The following is a 22240-nucleotide window of genomic DNA, read 5'->3' as shown; positions in this document are numbered from 1 at the left end:
TTCCAAAACATGCAACTCTTCATTAGATGCCATTTTTGCCAAACCTCGTTTCAAAAGTAACCCCGGATTTGACATCTCTGAGGCTGGCAAAACACTGACAGCTTTGCTTTTTTCTACTACGATTTCTCTTGGGACTAATTGATCGCTTCCAAGAGAAACTCTCTTGTGGTGGTCGACGTCTTCTGCAGAGCCGCGGTTCCTGCATTTCTGTTGCGCTCTGGCCCTTTGTGGACTTTGTTTTGGACCTGGTGATGCTGACTCACAGCTATAGACAGGGCTCCTGCTTAGAAGGCCTGTCTCTAACCACTCCCCAAGATGAGGTTTTTACTGGCCACTAGTGTCTTCAGGCTGGGTCTGATGAACATTTTCCAGCTCTTGAACAGGAAGCCCCCCGTGGCTCTTGGCTGCCTTTATGTAATCTTTTGCTTGTCCCATAGACTCTGACAGGGGACTGGCTGAAGCCCGACTATCACCCCTCCTCCTCGCTATCTCTGCAATCACTGGGTCACTAGATGTTCCCACAATGTCCCTTCTGCTCCATGATTTGCTCACAACGTTGCTGTTCGTTTCAGTTCTTTTCACACTAAAACAAAGAAAGATTTTTTTGGTTTTGTTTCGTAAAGCTGTAAAGGCATGCTGTCCTCCAATTTCTATACCGCATATCATATTTCCCAGACCTAGAAAAGGAGGCACGTGCTACCGTTCCTTCTCCCTTACCTCCCTGGCAAATCTAGAACAATCCCTAAGTGTTATGTTTACATTCAGACTGGATCAAGCAATAGCCATCGCATTTTCCAACACACAAGGATTAGTTATTAGGATACATGAGGACAGGCTTTGTTTCTTGATCACTGGGTTTTCAATGTAGTTATATTGGAGTTATGATGGATCTCATTTAACTAAGGCAGGCAGGTGTTCGTTTCAGATGTGAAGGGTCAATATTGCCTAAATTTTATATATTGATTTTTTTCCCCCCAGAAGTAAATGATCAGATACATCTAAAGCACAGGCTGTGTGTGTGCATACGCACATGCACAAGGACGTGCTTGTAGACACATACACACACGTTTTCTACAGCACACACAAAAGGCAATGCAAACGTCACTCTGATTGTAAAATTCCCTTTGAGGGGCAGGGCAAGAGCTGCATGGGGACAGTCAAGAGACTGCAGATACTGACTTCAACACAGATTTGCAGGCTTGTGAATAGCAAAGAAATTTCTTAAACCACCAAACTCGTAACACTGAAGCTGAAATATTTACTTTGGCTAAGCTTTAGTCTGGAAACACACACACACGTGCACGCACGCACATACAAGCACACACACACCCACACACACACACACACTCATGTTCTTATTGTTCCTAATCAGAGGCTTGAGGATTATCGTAATTATATTAGAATTGGAACCTGCATTTCAGCAAAGGAATGTATTTTTTTAGATGGGTCTGTAGTCACTTGGAAAGTTGTAAGAAACACACCAGCAAACAGGTGCTTTTCATCTTCAAAGCATTTGTAATTAATTACTCCTTGCAACACACCTGTGAGGCAAGGACTTGCTCCCCACTGCAAGAGACAGTCAGGAAGGCAGAAGGGCAAACATGGGATTTAGGGTAAGTTTGGTGCCAGAGGGGGTTTTGTGATTAATTTCCACAAACTCCTGTTGAATTCCAGACTTCTTGTCGCATATCCATACCCCCCCACCCCCGACACATGCACAGAATCAAAAAGGAGGAAAAGAAAACTGGTCAGACCTACATTTCTTTCAGAGCATTTCTCTTGCGCTTTGCACTGGGAGGAAGTCGACTCTCTGCACACTCAGCAAAATAATCAGACGCTCCATGGAGAGCTCCTTCCGTCTACTCCAAAAGATAACAAAGGTTCAACCAGAAATCTATGAGCTGAACATGAGAAAAAACAGTTCTACTCTGAATGCCCCAGTGAACGGATTTTCATGAAGACTAGATGAGACCACTTAGTGTCAGGCTATTTGAATTTTTTTAAATCTAGAACTTTTGGGTAAATGGTCGCTTTTTCTGGACTCCTACCCAACACAGTTCATATGTTAATATGCACCACAGACATCCAAGTCTGTAAGAGAAAGGATGTTGGAGCCAAACTATCTGGGAACTCTTGGCCAGTATCTGCTATCTCTGGGGGCCTGAGTGTGATGAAGCCGGCATCGCGGGGCCAGGCAGCAGCATGTGTGTGAGCTCCGATCTTCCAGAGAGACCCGCTGGCACCATGGTCTACACCCTAATTAGCCAAAGAATTCCACACATTTTCTCTATTTACAAAAAATACAGAACATGGCCTTTGCAATACTTAAGGTTGCAGGAGTTGAGTTAAAGCCTTTGAATACTGGTACTTTGAAAACTGAAGTTTGTGGTTCCTGGCTACCAGAAAACTGGGAGTTTTTTCTTAAACTAACAGCACCACCACAGTTTTACATTAATTCAGAGATTATCTGTTTATCTATCCTTATATGTTCCCAAGGAAGCGTCATACAGAAGTACTTCTAAAACATCAAAAACTCCCAATCTTTGCCACCATTAACCTAGTTCATAGTTTTGGAATCACTTCCTTTTTGTTAAGCAAGTGGATAATGCAGAAAAGGTGTTATCTGTTCTCATTTTCTGGAAGAGTAAGTGCCCTTCTCTACCAAATTCCACAGTAAAATGTTGAGGCCATAAGGAACAATTCTGGGAAATTATCAGTAGGTCCCTTGCTTTAGACTCACATTGGAATTTAGCAACGGCAATCCCAGAATGCCTGGTAGACAGCAGCCATCAGTATGATGCCAGGGAGCTCCAAAGGCCAGTACTCTGACCTTTGTACAATCACTGCCCCACACCACTGAGTACAAGCTTTCAATTCCTACTAATCTCGCCTATGGTTTCAGACCTGGATCAATGACACTCATAGTCATATCCAGTTATAACCTGTCAGTTTTAAGAGTTAGTGAACAGGATATTGTAGGTTTTATTGGATTATACTGCATTTTGATGCTTCTCCCTTTCTCCCCTTGACCAAATAGAGCTACAGTTTTAAAGTTAAAGGAGAGAGAGAGAGATGGAGGGGGAGGGGGAAAAGAGGGGGCGAGAGGGGGAAGAAAGGGAGAGAGGGAGAGAAGGAGAAAGAGAGAGAGAGACTGAGATTTATGTGTGAAACACTTCTAAACATGCCCTATAAGTACAGTAGATTTTCCCCTTACGACCACACCCTGTAAGTGCTGTATTTTCAGAGTTGAACAATTAACATAAGGAGCATGAGTCAGGCTTTGAACAACTCTGTGGGAACCAGAAAGCCTTTTGCTATTAGGAATGATGTAAATTCCCCAAGGCTTGAAGAAGTCCACAATGGAAGGCAGACAGGGTCATAAATAACAACAATGGATACTACGCAGACCACATAAAATACGATACCGCGATAGTGACACTCTTCAAATCTCATACTAGATCCAACCTCTGCCTTTATTTATTTATTTTTTAAACTCAGTTTAAAGAGCACTGTGCATTTCCTATGGGAACTTCAAAAACTGCTTTAAGAAACATGACAATTGACTCTCGTCCCAAATTCCTCTGATCACAAACAATGGGGGAAAATGTCCTTGGAAGGAGAAGGACAACAGAAAACGTGATGGAGTGACAGGAGGATATGTCCAGTTCAAAAAGTGCAAAACCTGTGACTTCAATTTAAAAAAAGAGAGAGAAAAAGAAAAGAAACCGGCAAGGCAGGGTCTCCTGCTTACAAATTAAAACCACATTTGGCAATTTGTTGAAGGAGGCATATTTACATTTGTATGAAGACTGGGTGGGCAGGAAAATTTAAAAAAAGCTTAGATTCTTTCTTCAGTCCTTGAACTGTCAGATCTCATTAGAAATCTCTCATTCTTATTTTTCTAGGGTCAATTCATTCCCCTTTGTCACTAAATGGCAGCCTCCGGAGCCCCCCAAACAAATATTCCAGAGGAAGCAGTGATTCTCTTGAAGAGGGACTGGGAACAGGATTTCCCAAGGGAGCTGTCCTGATTACTAATGGTTTCTCACATCTGGAACCGAAATGTAATCTGTGGCTTATCCAGAGGCAAAACTCCAAGGTACAAGACAGTGTGTGCTCTGAAGTGCTTCTTGGGTTTACCTAAATGACGCTATTCCTTTTTAGATTCTGCCTTGAATAATGACCTGGACATCTTCTGCAAAGAATACATACAGACTCAATATATTAAAAAAGGTTACCAGTTGGCCACCCAAAGTCCAGAGTGCATACTCCACGGGGACTTGGTTACTAAAGAAACAGGTTAACCAAGGGGAGCCTGGGTGGCTCAGTCGGTTAAGTGTCTGACTCTTGATTTTGGCTCAGGTCATGATCTCAGGGTCCCAGGACTGAGCCCCACATTGGGCTCCGTGCTCAACGGGGAGGCCGCATGGGATTCTTTCTCTCCGTCTGTCTCTGCCCCTCCCCTGCTCATTCTCTAAAATAATTTTTTTTTTTAAATCTCAAAATACCACTAAAAAAGAAAAAAATTAGAGAAGAGAAGAGAAAATAGGTTAACCAAGGGCTTTGGGCCTTCATGGGTGATTCTTCTCAACCTAGAGACTAGCTCTGAGACTAGAAAAGGAATAAAATTCTGCAAGTATCATCACCTGCCCCCGTCTACTCCCCACCCATTTACTTTTTGATTCTTGGCAATGCTTTGATTTTAGTTTTAAACTGTCCAGCTGTGGGAAGCCTGGGTGGCTCAGTGGGTTGGGCCGCTGCCTTCGGCTCGGATCATGATCCCGGCGTCCTGGGATCGAGTCCCGCATCGGGCTCCTTGCTTGGCAGGGAACCTGCTTCTCTCGCTGCCTCTGCCTGCCTCTCTGCCTGCTTGTGTGTACTCGCTTGCTCTCTCTCTCTCTCTGGCAAATAAATAAAATCTTTAAAAAATAAAATAAAATAAACTGTCCAGCTGTAAAGACTGTCTATATATAGTTACAGGACACAACCAAAAAAAAGTGGGGCAAGGCCACAGGCCCCAAAGGGAATCTAATCCAGGGGAACACTTCCCTTGGCAGACTGAGCAGCCCAGATAAGCTCCCAGGGCAAGGGGTCAGCTCTTGATGCCATCCTCAGGGACGCTGTGGAGTCTTGTGGATGCGCCCTGAGGCTAAGGCTGTGTGCCCTAGTACAGGTCCAAAAGGAAGGCTGAATAGGTGAGCGTTTAAGTATGAAGATGGGTGATGTGCCTGGCCTGACCTAGGAAACACATTTTAAATTTATTGCCAGAAAACACTGCAAAGAGAATCCCCACTGGAATTAGCGAGGCAGCTAAGACATGCTTCCTGCCTCTAATCAGAGAAAGGGCTGGACTGAAATGTAGTTAGACAGATTGGCTGATGTTTAAGTTACAAAGGCAAATCGAAACCGTGGATAAATCAAGGCGTTCATGGCATAGTGACCTACTGAATACCACTTCTGAGTAGAACACTGTTGGGTTAGTGAAGGATGAGAAGAGAAGTTGGCCTAAAAAGATGTAAGGAACACCGCTCTTGAGTTTGTATCCTCCTCAAGGAGCCTATAAAACACAGCTGAGACTCCCAAAGGCTATTGGGAACACTGTCACTAAAGGAGCTTTTCAAAAAATACAGATTCCCAAGACCCATCCCTGGAAGTTGATTCACCAGATCTAGGGTGGGGATATGAGATCTATATTTAGGTTCCCAGGTGATTCAAGCACTGCTAATATACATGAAATGATACTCGACAGAACAGAGCAACAGATAAATGTAAACTGGTCCACTGAGGCAGTGTTTGGCCAAGTGTGGTCCAGTTACCTCAGGCATCAAAATTACCCAGGGAGCATATTCAAAAATGTTTAAGATTCTACCCCAGAATCTACTGCATTTGGATCTCCAGTGGGGAGAGGCAAAGCATATGCATTTTTAGGCAATCTCCCCAATGATTCTGATACCCAGCAGAGTTAATGAACTTCTGCCCACTCAAACAGGGCACGGGTGGACTTGATAACTAACTGAGCAGAGTCCGGCAGAATCATCCCATCAGGCAACACTGAACTCTGTGCTGAACACTGTTTTCAGGCCCTTGTGGAAAAGCATGTGGACTCACAGAAAACATCTCTGCTCTCACGGAGTCTCCATCCCATGGGGAAGACAAGAAACAAATAAACATATGATGTGTCAGAAGGTTGTGATGTTATGAGGAGATATAAATGTCCAAAGTGTCTGTTTTAGATCTGTTGGTGGTGGGGGGGATGCTGTAGTAGGTATGAAGATGAGCTTTACTGAGAGATCTGAGTGGAGGGTGAGCCATGTGAACCTAGTGCATTTCAGGCAGGGAGAAATGTGAATGCCAAGGCTCTGAAGATAGCATGTGCCTGGGGGTTGAAGAAATAGGACAGCAAATCAGGGGGAGGGGTGGGAGGGGAGGTAGCAGGTGTGTGTGTGTATTGGTGGTATGTGTATTGGTGGAGGCAAATCACATATGGGTTTTATAAGGATGGCATATTTTATTCTAAGGACGATGATGTGCCTTTGGAAGGTTCTAAGGGGAAAAGGGACTTGGAATTTTAAAAGGGTCACCCTGGGTGCAGTAGGGGGACAAATGGACACAGGGAGACCAGTAATAAGACTACTGCAATAGTCCACTCAGAGACGAGGAGTCTTCTAGGAGCTGGTGATGGTAAGAAATGGTTAGAATGCAAATATAATTTGAAGGGAGGCCCAATAGAATGTGTCAATGGACTGGATATAGTTGGTCATCAGAAAATTCAAGGATGACTCCAAGATTTGTGGCTTAAAAAGGTGGGTGAAGGAAGTTAGCCTTTACCAACACAGGAAGTACTGGGGGAGGGACAGGCTTGGGGAAGTGGGACCAAGAAATCAACCTTAGATATGTAAACTTGAAGAGTCCTCCTGGGTATCCAAACAGAGATGCTGAGTAGACGTTAAGACACAGGTTTTAGGAAGAGAGAGGTCTGGGCTATGGACAGAAAGCTGGGAAGTCCATGCAGATGGTATATAAAGTCATCAGTCAGGATGACCCCACTAAGGGGTGAGTTTGGACAAGGAAGAAAGAAGTCAAGAAGATGAGGAGGATTCAGGAAAGGAGGTCATGAGGGAACAAAGTCTTTCACTGAAAGTGACAATCACGTCAAATGTGCTGAGCAATTAGGAGTGAGAACTGACCAATGGAAGGTGACTTGACAAAGGCTCTTTTTTGGTGGAGTGGGACCCAAAGCCTGTTTGGGATGGATGGGTTCAAGAGTGAAGTGGAGACAGAGTAGAAACCAGTGATCTCCAGCAGGAATATAACATGTGCTGTATATGTAACTTTAAATTTTCCATAGACCATGAAAAAAGTACAAGAAAATTGGCGAAATCAGATTTCAATAATATATATTTTTTAGCCCAATATATAAAATGTTACCATTACAACATGTAATATAAAAATGTTGAGATATTTTATATTTTTATACCAAGTGTCCAGAATCTGGTATGTATCTGACATGAACAGGACATCACTCCTGACTTGCCACATTTCCAATGCTCCATGGCCCAACATGGTCATGTGGGGCCAGTGTAGGGTCAGTCACTTTTGAAGGTGTTATTCCCACACTCCAGGGCCCTCACTTGACATAGACAGACAGCATGGCCTTCAGTGCCATTATTCAGCTGACAAATGGGGTTTCTGTCGGGAGAATCTTGCTTCAGCTTTCAAGCAGTAGGCCGTAGGCCCTGGGACATGAGTAGTAACCTAGGTTGGAACTGCTGGGGAAGGTTCTGGGGCCATGAGACCAGACTGCAGGTCGCTCGAGGAGCCCGTGGGTGCACCCCACCATCGCAGTGCAGCCACCAGTGGGGTGCTCCCGGCACCCCTCAGAGCTACATTTAGAAGGGATGACAGGAGCTATCCCACCACACTCTTATTTCTAGAACTGCAGAATATCCTGCCTGATAGGGAGGCAATAACGGGAGAAGGCAGGAAAAAAGGCTTTTCAATGCCATTAAGGTTTTTCTCACAGTAGTACTTATGCAGTAATGTCTATTTCTTTAGAGATCTAATTTCTTATGGTCATGTATGTGAGTTTCCTCTGATTGTTTCAGTCAGTCCTAAATGAAAATAATTCATAACCCAACCAGAGTATTTTAAATGGAGGTAACTCATAGTAAAATATTAGGACACGTAGTTTTATGTCACATTCAAAATGTTACCATGTCTGAATTCTTTGTGATCACATATCTCCCGAGTTTGAGCAAATCAGGTTAACACTCCTGGGAGGGGAAGGGGAACACAGTGAAGTAGGAGATGGAAGCCAAGGTCTGGTAGTCATGGGTTGCTTGTGCCGGAGCCCATCTCTCAACTCTCTGATTGGTGGGTTTCTCATCTGTCCTTCAGGACTGTTTGGGAAATTTAAATGCAGCAAGCTGTATGAAGCACACTTTAGAAACTGGAAAGTGCTAAACACATTTTCTTGACATGACTGTAAAAAGAAAACTTGGTGCCTACAGAAACCATACAGGGTCTTCGAAAACGCAAGCCTGCCTTGCATCTGTAGAGAACTTACACCACTAAAGTCCTTTTCCCCACATCTCATTGGAGCCTTACTGAGTTACTTTACTTAGCAGGCAGGTATTGTCCCTATTTGAACAATGAGACCCAAGAGATTAAGTGTGCTTTTAGCTAGGGGCAGAACTGAGCGGAGAAGGCCTCTATCGAGTGCTTGCTGCACTGTGCCCAGTGGGTCAGCTGCCATCATAGTCAGAGATGTGACTTGTAGTCACATAGTCCTTGGGTCTAGCCCCCACCTAGTCTCTTCCTTGCAGTGAGCTCTAGACAAGCTACTTATCTTCCCTGAACACCAGTTTCCTCATCTAGAAAAGAGGAATAAGAATATCTCTAATGGTGGACACTCATTCATTTCCTGGAAATAATACTCAGATTTTGCCTCTAGTCCCTACCCAATTTCCATGCATTTCAGGAGGCCTTGTCTCTACACCAGACTCCAGAAGTAGGCCCGTGACCCTATCCAGGCCAATCAGAGTACTGAATTTATGAGTCTCAAAGAGATGCATGAGCTGCAGGTGGCCTGGGAAGAGGCCTGCTCTCTGTTCCCATGGGCTGGAGCTACCAGAGCCAACCACCACATACAGGCTGAAGAATGAAGCCAACACTGTGGAAGGCAGAGCCAGAGGATGTGAGAAATAGTCATGATGATATTCTTTGTGCTTCTGGTCAACAAGCCATACCTGAAGTCTGGACTTTACAGGCACATGAGCCAAAAACCTTCCTTTTTTGCTAAGCCATTTTGAGTTGGCCTTCCTGTCCCTTGAAAACTAAAAGGTTCAAGACTGATACAATCTCTTCTCAGGTTTGTTGCATTGAATAAGTTATTGTATGTGACAGTTCCCTGCCAACAATACAAGTTTTTTGCAAACAATAAAAGCGGAGTAAAAGTAATATATTATCAACTTATTTGGGCAGCAAATAATAGTATTAAAGTATAACCCTAGACCACTTTCGATTCTTCATAACTCTGTGATAAGGCAGAAAGGTTATTCTTGAACTTTAGTGTGATGCCCATTGATTTTTAAGAGCATCAGCATTCTGAAATGTGACATGCTAGGGAAGGTTGAGTCACTTATAGAAAAGCAGGCCCAGCACAGCACAAATTCCGACAACGATCACAATCTTAGACCATGATACACTGTGACCATACAGAAGCCACATGTCTTAAAATGAGGAAGAGGTGTCCCTTTCCCAAATTTCACTTTTAATATTTTCTTAAATTATTTGGTAATGAATAAGTCATGGAAATAAAAAGGGTAAAACAGGTGGGATGGAGTACTAATGAACAATTAAAAGAATGTATAGAAACTACAGATAGATAGATAGATATACCTATATCTGTATCTATATCTATATATAGACACAAAGGAACTGAAGCAAAAAGAGGTGAAATGAAAGGGCAAAGGGTATCTCATGAATTCCACCATAAACTGAAATCATCTTCTCCTAAGATGATAAGGATGGAAGACATCTGTACTGAGATACCACAGACAAAGCAGTTAACGTAGGGACTAGCACCAAGCGAGTCCTCATGGGACACCCAAGAGGAGGACATGACCTTCCCCATTTCAGAGATGAGGAAACTGATGCCCTATGAGGCCAAGTCATCTGTCCAATTCCCACAGTGAAGGATAAACCTTTTGCTTCACTGTGTTTCTCTGGGCCAAGTCCCTCTTCCAAAGCCTCCTTTACTCTGCCTTCCTGTGAAAGGACCGATCTCTAAGAGAAAGTGGAGCACAGCCTTGCTGATGCCACTCCCTGGGTCAGTAGCAAACACTGTAGGTTTTTTCTTGTTTTTGTTTTTAATAAAAATTTTAAAGTTTTCTTTTATTCTGAACTGATGACCATGAACCTGATTTGTGTATATCTAGGGAAGTACCAATAAATTGTTGCAAAGAATGTTAACCTGAAAATGAAATCAGCAAAAAAAAAAAAATCAAGGAAGTTATTTTGCAGGAAGTACACATTTCACAGGGATTTTCCAGTTTACATTCACCTAACCCTTGAGAACCCAAAAATAAATCCCACGCACCCCTAGGCCCCACTGTCGAGCCTCTGGCACCATACAAGCATGATGAAACTCGGATGCTTTAAAAAATTTGTAGGTTTGGGACCTGTGCTTCTTATTGATGGGGAGTTTGTTGACCACTCTGAGGACCGAATGAAAGCTATTTAACTTTGGTTAGTAAAATATTTTTTAAAGAAGCTAAAAATTTCTTTTTCTTTTAAATTTTAGGGAATTTATGAATTACAGGTTAATAGTGCCCAGTTTAAAAGCAGAAGGGAAATATCTGTGAAAAAAGAGAGAAACTTAATGGGAACTTCCTCAGGCGGGATACCCCATTCTAAAATAATTCCTCCCACAGAGATCTGTGGTTGAAAAATGCCAACACCTGCTAGGAAGGTTGCTAGCCCTTCATTCAGGTTGATGACTTTTTTCCCCTCACATGTCCCATGGCTCAGTGTGTGGGCCTGGACAGGATGGGAGAAGAGCCAGGTGGGTAAATGTATATCCAGCCACACAAGAAGCAGTGCCAGCCAGAAGAGGGCCCATGGTACCCCGTGACACCAGTGGGAATAAGACAGAAGAGCCAGAGAGAAGACATCACAGATGACTGTCTTGTTTCAAAATTCTGAGTGCTCAGAGCTGGCTCTCTGCCCAGGGACGCAGAAGGAACAGCTCTTCCCATTTCTCTTGAACACAGACAGCAAGACCCCCTTTCCAAGACTCCCATCTCATGACAGTAACAGCTTCTGTGAACTAGTCTGGGAATCTCACCCCATTTATGACATGGTTTCCTTGGGAAAATGAGTACTGAATTCTAAATCATCCGCTTACTGAATGAACTTTCTAAACATAATCCTCTCGCACGTCAAACTCTGTGCTATCACTGTGGGTGTTCAAAAGAATGTAAGAACTTTTACAGATTTGGGCCTGAGAAGTCTGTGGACTCCCAATTCCTGTGTAGCTCAGAGAAGACACTGGGCCTTTCCTCCAAAGCCGTATCTCATCATGAGTCTACTGGCAGCTGCTGGAAATGAAAGGCATTCTAGCTGGTGGTTTCTGGCCCTCCTCCTCATCTGGATGTTGATTAACAGAGCTCCCACTGAAGGTCACGAGTTTATGCTCTTATTGTAGCCCTTCTTCACCACCGACTTGCTGTCTAAATGGGAGTTTATCACTTACCTTTTTGGTACCTCTCTTTTTATAGCTGCAAAATGACGCTGGGCTGACAAGTGGAGACAAAAAAATGAGAGTGCTGAGTTTCTTGGGAAAATAGTATGTGCAGATGGACATTACCATTTCCATCGGGCAGGGTAAGATATACAGCAATCTGCTAATCTGCTGTTAATGATGTTTAAATTAACTCCTCTTCGGGGAAGAATGGAAACAGTAATGATAATTAATATTGGATAAGTGCTTATTAAGTCTAGAAGACATTTTTATATTCACTATCTCACTTGATCCTTAGTAAAACTTGGCAAGGTCTGTATAATAGGCATCACTTTTACCTCTGCTTAACAAGACAGGGGACCAACACTCTGAAAAGCCAGATGACTTGTCCAAGGTCATTCAGGGAGTGAGAGAGGCAGTGGTCAAAGCCAGATCTTATAATTTCAAGTTTGATCTATTTTCTACTTTTTTTATTCCCTGTCCTGTTTTTCCTAATTCAATCTATCATCTAACTGGTCATCAAAGGAAGATTCTAGGTCTGCACTATGAAGAATAAGCACAAAGGATGAGAGGACCCAGAGACATCCTATTCTTGCTTACTCTATCTAACTAGTCTAACTTAGATATGTCTTATTTCAGCTTATCCTGCCTATCCTAGTCTCATTCAGCAAAGAGCAGGCTCCTTTTTTTTTGTTTTTCTTAAAGATTTTATTCATTTATTTGAGAGAGAAAGAAAGAGCAAGAGAGAGCACATGTGGGAGGGTGGGGAGAGGGAGAAGCACGCTCCCTGCTGAGCAAGGAGCAGGATATGGGACTCAATCCCAGGACTCCGGGAACATGACCTGAACTGAAGGCAGATGTTCAACTGACTGAGCCACCCAGTGCCCAAAAGGGCAGGTTCCTTACGGGTGCTAGAGACAGGGGAGCACGAACCATCTCTTTCACAAACACTGCTGGCTAATCATTGGAGAGAATTTTATTATTAGGAAAGGAGAATGAAACCTCAGGTTACTGTAACATATAATCAAAGGATAATCTTTTTCTTAATTAATTTATTTACTTTAGAAAGAGAGAGCACATGTACGTGCCAGCAGCAGGAGGAGCTCAGAGGGAAGGAGTGGGAGGGGGAAAAAAATCTCAGCAGACTCTGTGCGGAGTGCTGAGCACAACGTGGGTCAATCCCATGACCCCGAGATCACAACCCGAGCTGAAATCACAAGTTGGACACTCAACCAACTGGCCCACCCAGGCACTGCAAGGACAGTTAATCTTTTAAAAAATGATGTGTATTAAGGAGGGCACATGTTGGGATGAGCACTGGGTGTTAAACACAACTAGTGAATCTCTGAACACAACAACAAGAACTCATGATGTACTATCTGTTGGCTAACTGGACATAATGAAAAATAAAAAGAAATACAATAAAAAATTTAGAAAAAAAAAATTTTTCTCGGGCGCCTGGGTGGCTCAGTGGGTTAGGCCTCTGCCTTCGGCTCAGGTCATGATCTCAGGGTCCTGGGATTGAGCCCCACATTGGGCTCTCTGCTCGGCGGGGAGCCTGCTTCCTCCTCTCTCTCTCTCTGCCTGCCTCTCTGCCTACTTGTGATCTCTGTCAAATAAATAAATAAAATCTTTAAAAAAAAAAAAAACAATTTTTCTCACCTGAGAAAAATTTATCTTCTTCGTCACAGTTTAGAAAAACTATTCTAGACAGACCAACCCGACCTAGAATATCTTGTCCCCACCACCAGCCATTACGACATTTCACCTGCCAGTCCATATTATAAGGGCAGGTGTGTGATGGCTGCTATAGTTTCTGACTGAACCCAAACAGCCCATCTGTAGGCTCTGCTGAGGGCGTGGCCCTAATCTGTTCCTCAACGATCTGGTGACCATGTTCTGACCCTGAGCACTGGCCACAGGTGACTGGAAGAGGAGAGGACAGTCAGCCTAGGGATGCAGAAGGCAAGATGGTGGGCATTGGAGTTGTCCTGCTGCTACATGGTCGAGAGGAGAGTCTGGTCCCCAGAGAAGCCTCCTGCTTGTGCGCACACCAAAAGTGAAGCCTCATTAGTACAGGCAGACTGAGCATGTTTATCCCTTAAACCCAAAACTACAATTATCACAACACTGATCAACATACAGAATAAAAACTACCTCACATTACAAACTAAAACAAATTCCACAAAAACACAAGAAAATATAAAGAAATATTTGTCTAACTCTGAAAACCAAAACACCAAGATAATCAAAGGCAGAAATCATTACGGAAACCATAAATTGAGGACATACATATCTATCACACAGCAATGTCATGTAATTGAAAGGTAAATGATAAATTCACTAAAAGTTAACTTTCGTTACTATGCAAGAAGTTTTTAAACAGGAGTTTGTGAAATACAAAAATACCAACAGAAAAATGGACACAAACACACAATTCACAAATGAATGGGTCCTGGCTAAAATAAGTACACAGTGACCTCAGCTATCAAGTATCAAGTAGGGAGGGGGACAGACTAGGTCATTAACAGAGGCTGTCTTTAGGTTGGGAGTTGTGGATAATTTTTACTTACTTTGTTTATATTTGGATTCTAGAGTTTTTGTACAATGAACATGAACAATTTTAGTAAGCAGTTATTAAGTAAAAAACTAAGTTCAGAACACTGTGGGAAATGTGAAATATGGGAACAACCTCTTCCCCCTCAAGGAACTTTTCCTAGCGCTACAGGAATCTTTGCTTAATGGCTTCCAAGTAATCTACCATTAGCATTGTTTAGGAAATACAATAAGATGAGAAGAATGGATTCTTAAAAAGCTTATGACACTTCATGAAAAACCTAGGAAAAAATCTACTACTTACTTAATTTTTTGATACAAAAAAAGTTCTTTTCTTGAATGATCTGATTTATAGTTAGGCAGACGTTCCCTCATAAAACTAGTCCTGTCAATAAGGGTGCAAAGTTAGTGCACAAACTGTTAAGTAGTTTATTTCTTCTAAAAATGGATGGTCTGAAATGTTTGTTTCTTTATATATTCTTTTTATCGTTCCTAAAATAAAATGTAGCTCTACCCCCACTTTTTTTTCTTTTAACACAACTTTTAAATCTACAAGTGAGGTTCTCTTTTGTATGAAATTATTTTATGGTTATTTTGCTACATTTTCATCTGTTTCCTTAGACAGAAATTCAGTGTGAGAAAGGATTTCTGAGATCATTTGATACCCTTCCCCTTGACTGAGATGAGGGCTAAGGCCCACAGAGGTTCAATTATGACAGCCAAGCTAAAAATAACCCCGGCTAGCATAGTTTATTGCTTCTTCAGACTCGTTCTCTTGTCAATTTTATACTCATAAACTAGCAGAATTCTTTGCCATTACACAGTAGTTTGACTCACATGTTCAGTTTAGTGCTTAAACAGCGTCTCCCACCGGAGACGGGATCATGCCAGTGATCATCCTCCAAGCTGATGCTATAGCAACAGCCTAGCACATAGGGCCTGGTGACTGGGGTACATCTGCAGAACCTTGATGGCTACTGTCACAACTTGGTCCCAATCTCAATGGAGCATGAGGCAGAGAACTCAAACATCTTCATTATATACCCACTTTGAGGCAGCCCTGGGGTATGATATGCCATTTTTAATTTCCGAAGGAATCACAGACTTTTACAGCTTCGGTTTAAAAGTTAGAAAGTAATTTAGAATTTGGGGCTTTCTTCTGAATAGCAGAGGATCCAAGTGCACCATTAAGATGCAGAATGGATACATCTTTAAGAAAAAGGGAAGCTCTATTTGAATTACATTTTTTTTTTTTGAGGTCACCAGGGTAACCTTCAGTACCCCTGATTTGGCAGACTACAAGCTCCTTGAAGGCAGACTACAAGCTCCACCTTCTTTCTTTCTTTTTTTTTTTTTAATTGTTTCCCCAGTGCCTACCCAAGCTCCTGGCACAGAGCCAGCACCCAGCAAATTACGTTCAAGTGTGATGGGTAGAACAGATGGGAAGGATCTCCAAAGGGTAGAAGTGCCTGTAACCAATGCTTTGAGATAATAGCTTTGTGCTGACCCTGAAATGTCCCAGATATATACAGAGTTCTGTTTATACAATAAAGTTATTACATTGTAAAGTAATTACTTTGGTGATTATTGGCTATTCACTTTAATAAAAAAAATACAAATAATAAATAATTTTTAATTTCCCAAAGCCCCAGAGTTTTACCTCTGAGGGGAAAAAAAACAGCCTCGATAGAGGGAACTGGGTTTGTAAATACATGACAATATCGTTGAAATGGACTATAACTGAGTGCCATCAAAATTTACTTTATGTTCTTTGTACTTCTCAGGAAAAACAAAGGTAAGGGAGAACAAACGGCACAAAACAAAACAAAAGGTAAAAACCCTCAGAAAGACTTCCTAGCTCCATTCCTAGCAATAGGTCAAACACTGAGGCTACAAGGGCCTTGAGATTTCTTATGAGAAACTGTAGTAAGAAAAATACAGTGACTCATCTCATAATAATGCCCTTTCTTCCCAAAGCACACATCCCAATTCCCACATCCCCGGCACATGGGCACTCGGTGCAGAGCTGTCGCAACACGGAGCATCTCCGGGCACTAACGCCCCTCGGGGGGGGGGGGGGGTGACAGCAATGCCGACGCTGGGGTAACAGACCTCCCTGGTGTTGGGGGAGGGCACGAGGGGGTGGCATGGCTACACCTGCTCTGCCCTCCAAGGGAGGGAGATTACTCCCTTTGTACCACTCGATCTGGAACAGCAGTCCTTTTGTGTAGCCACCTTCAGGAACCGGGGCGCTACGTGCAGCCGGCTTCCTTCAATACAGGCTGGAAGACGCCCCTTGGCAGAGCAGTTCTGAACAGGCACTCCCAGCTTTCCTAACCAACTGTCATTTAGACACCGAGGAACCAAAAAGAAAAAAGAAAAAAGAAGGAGGAAGAAGAAAAGGAATCTGCTACTTGAGGCACAAGTCGGGTGCCCAGGCTGTTTGTTGCCTGGGTACTGGCTTACTCCCCCATCACTTTGGGGGCCATGGCAGACTGAGTACAGTAAACACTTAGAGGAAACATGCTGATGTTTATTGACAAAAACGCATCTCCAATACGGCTATTTAGGAAGCCGATTTCCCAGTCCTTCCCAGCCCAGTCAGACATTCCTGGAGAATAACCACCAACGGAAATGAGATGGATCCTGCCCTTTGGCAAATATCAGTGTGAAGGGATGAAGATGTCAAGGCTTTTCAGAAGTTCAAGGAATATGCACACAAGAGCCAGGTATCACTGGCTTTGGGCATTTGAAGTACATAACAAGGAGTATGCCTGCCTTCTCTGAGATAGAAGGCAATTCTGAGAAGGAAGGATGGTTTACTAAGCCTCACGTGGCTGAGACAGGTAGGCTCTGCAGAGGTCCAACATCAGTGAGGCGAGAGCTCCAAGGCACCTGCGGTGGAAGACCATGTTTTTGGCCTGATGGGCAATTTGCAGGAGGGCCCTGGGTAAGCCTGGATAGTTCATCATTTCTAGGGACAAAAAGCTTAGGGAAGTGGTGGACTGGGGGCCTGAAAGGAGAAAGGGGTGCACAGAGCCTGTGTCCAGGGAGGGACCTGGTTAGCGGTGCTATGTGTTAGCTGACTCCCGTGTGCGTGGCTGGGAAGCGTGTGTTCCTGAAGGCATAGTCAGAGGTGTGGGAGTGGAGCGGCAGCAGAGCCAGAGACGGAGCACATCCGCAGAGAGTCACTGAAAACAATGAAGGACCCCGGTGATAGGAACTCTGATAGCGTTAATCACTACAAGTCACAACGTACTGAGGATAAGAAAACTGAACGGGCTTATGTAAAAGGCTGAGACTAGTCAACTCCTCAGAATGAAAACTTAACATTTAGGAAGTCCTCCAGATTACAGGATTTCTATGACAGCAGTTATAGAAAACTCAGATCCATATAAAGACCAGTGCCCCGAAGGAGGATAGTATTTCATTTGTATTGAAATGTTTTAACTCAGCCTTAATCATTTAAGATATAAAGTATTAATATTACATATCATAAAAGATCTAATTTCTTCTGTATTCCATCTGAAGCAGTGACACTTCCTGGTATAGTTAACTGTTTTCTTAAACCACAGATCAATTTCTTCACTGCTCTGAGAATCAGTTAAGTTCTATTATCGTTGTTTACCAACAATGTTACTACTTTAGTATTTATTAATTTACTAAGACAACTCTAACATCCTGGGAACATTTCAAAGAATACACTTTGAATACTTTTCGCCAAATTTGCTTCATTTATGCCATTTAATTGATACATGAAGAAATAAGGGTCCCACTGGCTTTTCCAAAGAGATCATCTGCTCCAAACAAAAGCTTGTCTGCTCTCTACTTTTCCCAAGTCCCTATTCACCCTTCTAGCATTTACTTAAGATGAGCTAAGAAGCTGGTTTTAGACCACGTGGCCCAAATTTCACATTTCATATAGATTAAAAAATAATAAACATAAGGAGTCATCTAATATCCCCATAAATTATTTTAGAAGCATAACAATCATGTCATACTTCATGTCCAGGTTTCGTGTCTGCTAGATTTTTCTCCTCTTTGTTAAAGTTCAAGTAATAAATCCAAAACTATGAAAAAAATTTATACAGTGGTAAGTTTAGATTGTGGACTGTGGCTGCAGCACAACACACACACACACACACACACACACACACACACACACACACCAAGTAGACTCTCTTAAGTGTGTATGTTACGCTTAAAAGACAAAGCTCAAAGCTACCATAGTGTGGATAAGTTTTCTCTATTTATCTGCACTGAGAACTCCAACGAAACACAAATGAAACAAGGACCTGATGAGGCTTGAGACTAAGCCTGAGAAAAGAGACAGAAAACAAGCCCTATCAGCAAAGAAACAACACACTGGGGAAAAGGACTGATTCTCATGAAAATGTCAGTGATTCACCATGGAATAAAATTCAAAAGCCACTGACCCCAATGAAAGCTTCTAGCGGAAACATGTGGATTTTGCTTCATTTCACTGAAAGACTTAGCTTTGTCTCATTTGAATATTATCATAAGCATCATCACAGTTTTGTGATCTGTTGCTTTCTCATGTAAAATTGATGTGGAAAAGATATGGTTGATCAAACTAAATTTTCAACGGGTCTTCAGAACAAGAAAATCAAAGCAAATAAACCAAAACACATCAGTTAATATTACCATGCAATAGGTAGGACATTTTTCATCCCCTAAAACATGCACTGAATGCTGGGTAGCCAAATGATAACTGAAGACAGCACTTTTTCAATTTTTAAGGTAAATTGTCATTTAAGCGGACTTATTTACAGAATGTTTTTGTACATACCAATTCTTCATTCTGACTTGCCAAAAGATCACGACTGAATGAAAGCTGACTTACACAGACCACAAATCTGTCAGGAAATACACGGAGCTCTGCATAAAATGAAGAAAATAAAATTACTAAAGGCATCAAAAATCTATGACCAGAGAAATGCTTGGTCCCAGAATTTTCTGTTCTAGTCATAAGTATGTATGTATAAGACACATGTCTCTTCTCCTCACCTTTCAGTGTTTGCACTCAGCAGGGCGGGGCAAGCACAGAGCTCTGGGGAGCACCCAGGAGGTTGCAAATTGGTCCACCTGAGCCCCTGGACCATTATATTGTATCCCATGAAACCCCCAGGCAGGGCCCTTGCAGCCCTCCCCCTGTGTCAGTTTGCTGTTCTCTGACCAGAACTCACATTTGGGAAATAGGATCAACGTTCTCTAATGAGTGTGCTGATTTATACAGGAGGAAGAGGAAGATAGAAGATAAAATCTGAAAACTCATTGACATTCTAACTAATTGCTTTAATTGTCATCTCTTTGGTCATCTGGTCTTAGATCCATCCCCTAAACTGGAGGGCAGGTTCCCAATCTGAATCAGGCTATGGAAATAGCAGTGTCACTAACAGGACTAATAATAAGCAAACAGTAAAACATGTGATAGCACAGTTGATACAATTACACTACAGTCACACTAATCTATCATTACAACTTCTTAAAGCAAAACCACTGACTTTCAGGCGGAAAAGGCTGAAGGAATCACAGAACTGGATGCCCCAACATTCAAAGAAAGAAAGAATATGAAGTGGTAAATGCCATCTGTATCTTTTCTCCTCTCTCATTTGTCTATCCATCCACATGCACGTACGCAGCCTCCACCTATCTCTGGAGTGATGTTTAGCTGATGCTAATAATGTGTATTCTGGGTGGGAGGTGAGGATCTTCTCCCTTCTTTATACTTGGTTGTACTGCTCTAATATTTTTATAATACACATGTATCATACTGATTAACACAAAGCCATTTTTCTAAAAGAGAAAACTTCCCTCTAAGATGACCAATATTTTTACAGAGGGATGGTATGGATCGGTAAGTGAGGCCTTTTACACACAATGCTCATTTCCAACAATGGCTGACAATGTGAGGGACTGACTAAGGCAATAACACCTCTTAGCCTGATATACTCAGGAGCCAAGTATGAAGGTGTTGATTACACAGACGCACAACTTAAACAGAATTAACACCATACCACCTGGCTAGGTTAAATTACACCAAAGGCCTAATGAGTTGATGTTCTAGTAAGAGCCATCTCCTTACCCCTCCCCTAGCCCACTGCTGTGTCCTTGGTGATCACTCTTCCCTATTCTATTTCATCCTACTCAGTGCAAGCAGGTTACCAGCTCTAAAAAACAAACAAACAAAAAAAAACAAAAAACAAAACCGAAAAAAACCCAGCTCCATTTATCCTGCTCAAAACCCCATTCTCAGTATCTACCACATGACCTACAAACTTCAAAGCCCTCCCTGAGTGGAACCTAACCTGTCACTCTGGTCTTAGCCCCTACTAGTCCTCCTCATGTAGGAATCCCCATTTCAGAAAGCCTGAGTGTGCTGTGAAACTCTGACCTCTTATAGATGTTTTATCTGGTTAGGAGACTAGTGATGGACTTTGAAAAGCCAAAAATAAATAAAATAGAAGTCATTAATATCTATTCATTAATTCTTTTTTTTTAAGATAGTTATTTAGTTATTTATTTGACAGAGGGAGAGGGGGAAAGAGAGACAGAGTACAAGTAGGGGGAGCAACAGAGGGAGAAGGAGAAGCAGGATCCCCACTGAGCTGGGAGCCTGATGCAGGGCTGATTCCAGGATCCAGGGATCATGACCTGAGCTGAAGGCAGATGCTTAACTGACTGAGCCACCCAGGCACCCTTATTCACTAATTGTTAACATTTCTTTAAAAAAAAAAAAAAAAAAAAAAAAGATTTTATTTATTTGAGAGAGAGAGAGAGCATGCATGCAAGAGCAGGGGAAGGGGCAGAGGGAAAGGGAGAGGGAGCAGCAGACTCCCTGCTGAGCACAGAGCCCAACACAGGGCTCAATCCCAGGATCCTAAGATCATGACCTGAGCCAAAGTCAGGTGCTTAACCAACTGGGCCACTCAGGCACCCTAATTCTTAAAATTTCTTAATGAGATAAGTGGTAAGTAGTCTGCTTCTCACTCTCAGGAAGGAGGAACTGAGTCACAGAATTCATTATTTGCCTCTTGCCCAAAGCCATAAAATTGAAATACAACTCAGTAGATCAGAATTCAAATTCAAAATGATCAATTCTATCCAATAATTTCCCTGATTTGTCCTTCTACTTCTTCCTCTGAAAAATAAGAATGCTAGAATGATGAATTTTGAACATTTGGGGGCCAGGTATTGTATAAACAGAAAGCAACGTCTGCACACCTTTTCTTTGCTTAGGTCATAACTGGAATTTTTGTTTTAATATTTAAATAAAGTGAAGATTTAGGCAATAACAATCTCTACCATACAGGGTCGCTAGTCTTCATTTTAACAGACAGGCTTATTTTACTAAGAGAACTGAACAAAGTGGAAAGTTCCATTAAGATAGTTAGATAGATAGATAGATAGATAGATATTTTAAAAGAGTAATATATTTGATTGACACTTAAAGTTTAAGAAGTGCAGATCATTGTTAAGATTCCAAGAGCAAATCTCCACACAGTTTATTTTCAAAGTCCCTGTTTCATATCTTATATATTAAAATCATCCAGGGAAGTTCGGTGAGATTTTCTTTCCAATGTTCAGATCAGCTTGGAGAATTGTCATTAGCATCTGACTTTATTGTTGTTGGCTGGACATGTTTGACATCATTTCCCCAGTGGACTTCTTGACTTGGGGAAATGAGGAGGGAAGCTGGCCTTGTCACACACCTAAGAAAGGCTCTGACAGCTCTGGGCTGGGAAAGCATTTTCTCGTGTACACACTTGTTCTGTATCCCAGGGACTTGGTGTGCACAGACAAAGATGAAGTGATTCATAGTTTAACTGCCTGTCAAATCATTCTGGAAGCTCAATGAAAGTGCTGAGATGCAGTAGGAGAATGAAGCATAATGTGGCTCAGCTCACAGTTCTCAGAGAG

General features: G+C 42.3%; 1 protein-coding gene across 1 annotated transcript in view; it reads right to left on the bottom strand.

Annotated features, from left to right (window-relative positions):
• Positions 1-22240, bottom strand: part of LOC111141726 (SLX4 interacting protein) — a 198104-nt gene that overhangs the window by 13460 nt on the left and 162404 nt on the right. The window contains 3 exon segments of the mRNA XM_022494515.1: positions 1-583; positions 1759-1859; positions 19110-19198. Coding sequence (XP_022350223.1) covers positions 1-583; positions 1759-1859; positions 19110-19198 — 773 coding nt within the window.

Source organism: Enhydra lutris, unplaced genomic scaffold, assembly GCF_002288905.1.
Source record: "Enhydra lutris kenyoni isolate GAN:26980312 unplaced genomic scaffold, ASM228890v2 scaffoldscaffold6, whole genome shotgun sequence".
Taxonomy (NCBI): domain Eukaryota; kingdom Metazoa; phylum Chordata; class Mammalia; order Carnivora; family Mustelidae; genus Enhydra; species Enhydra lutris.
Note: the sequence above shows the minus strand (reverse complement) of the source record. Positions and strands in the feature narration are given on the sequence as shown.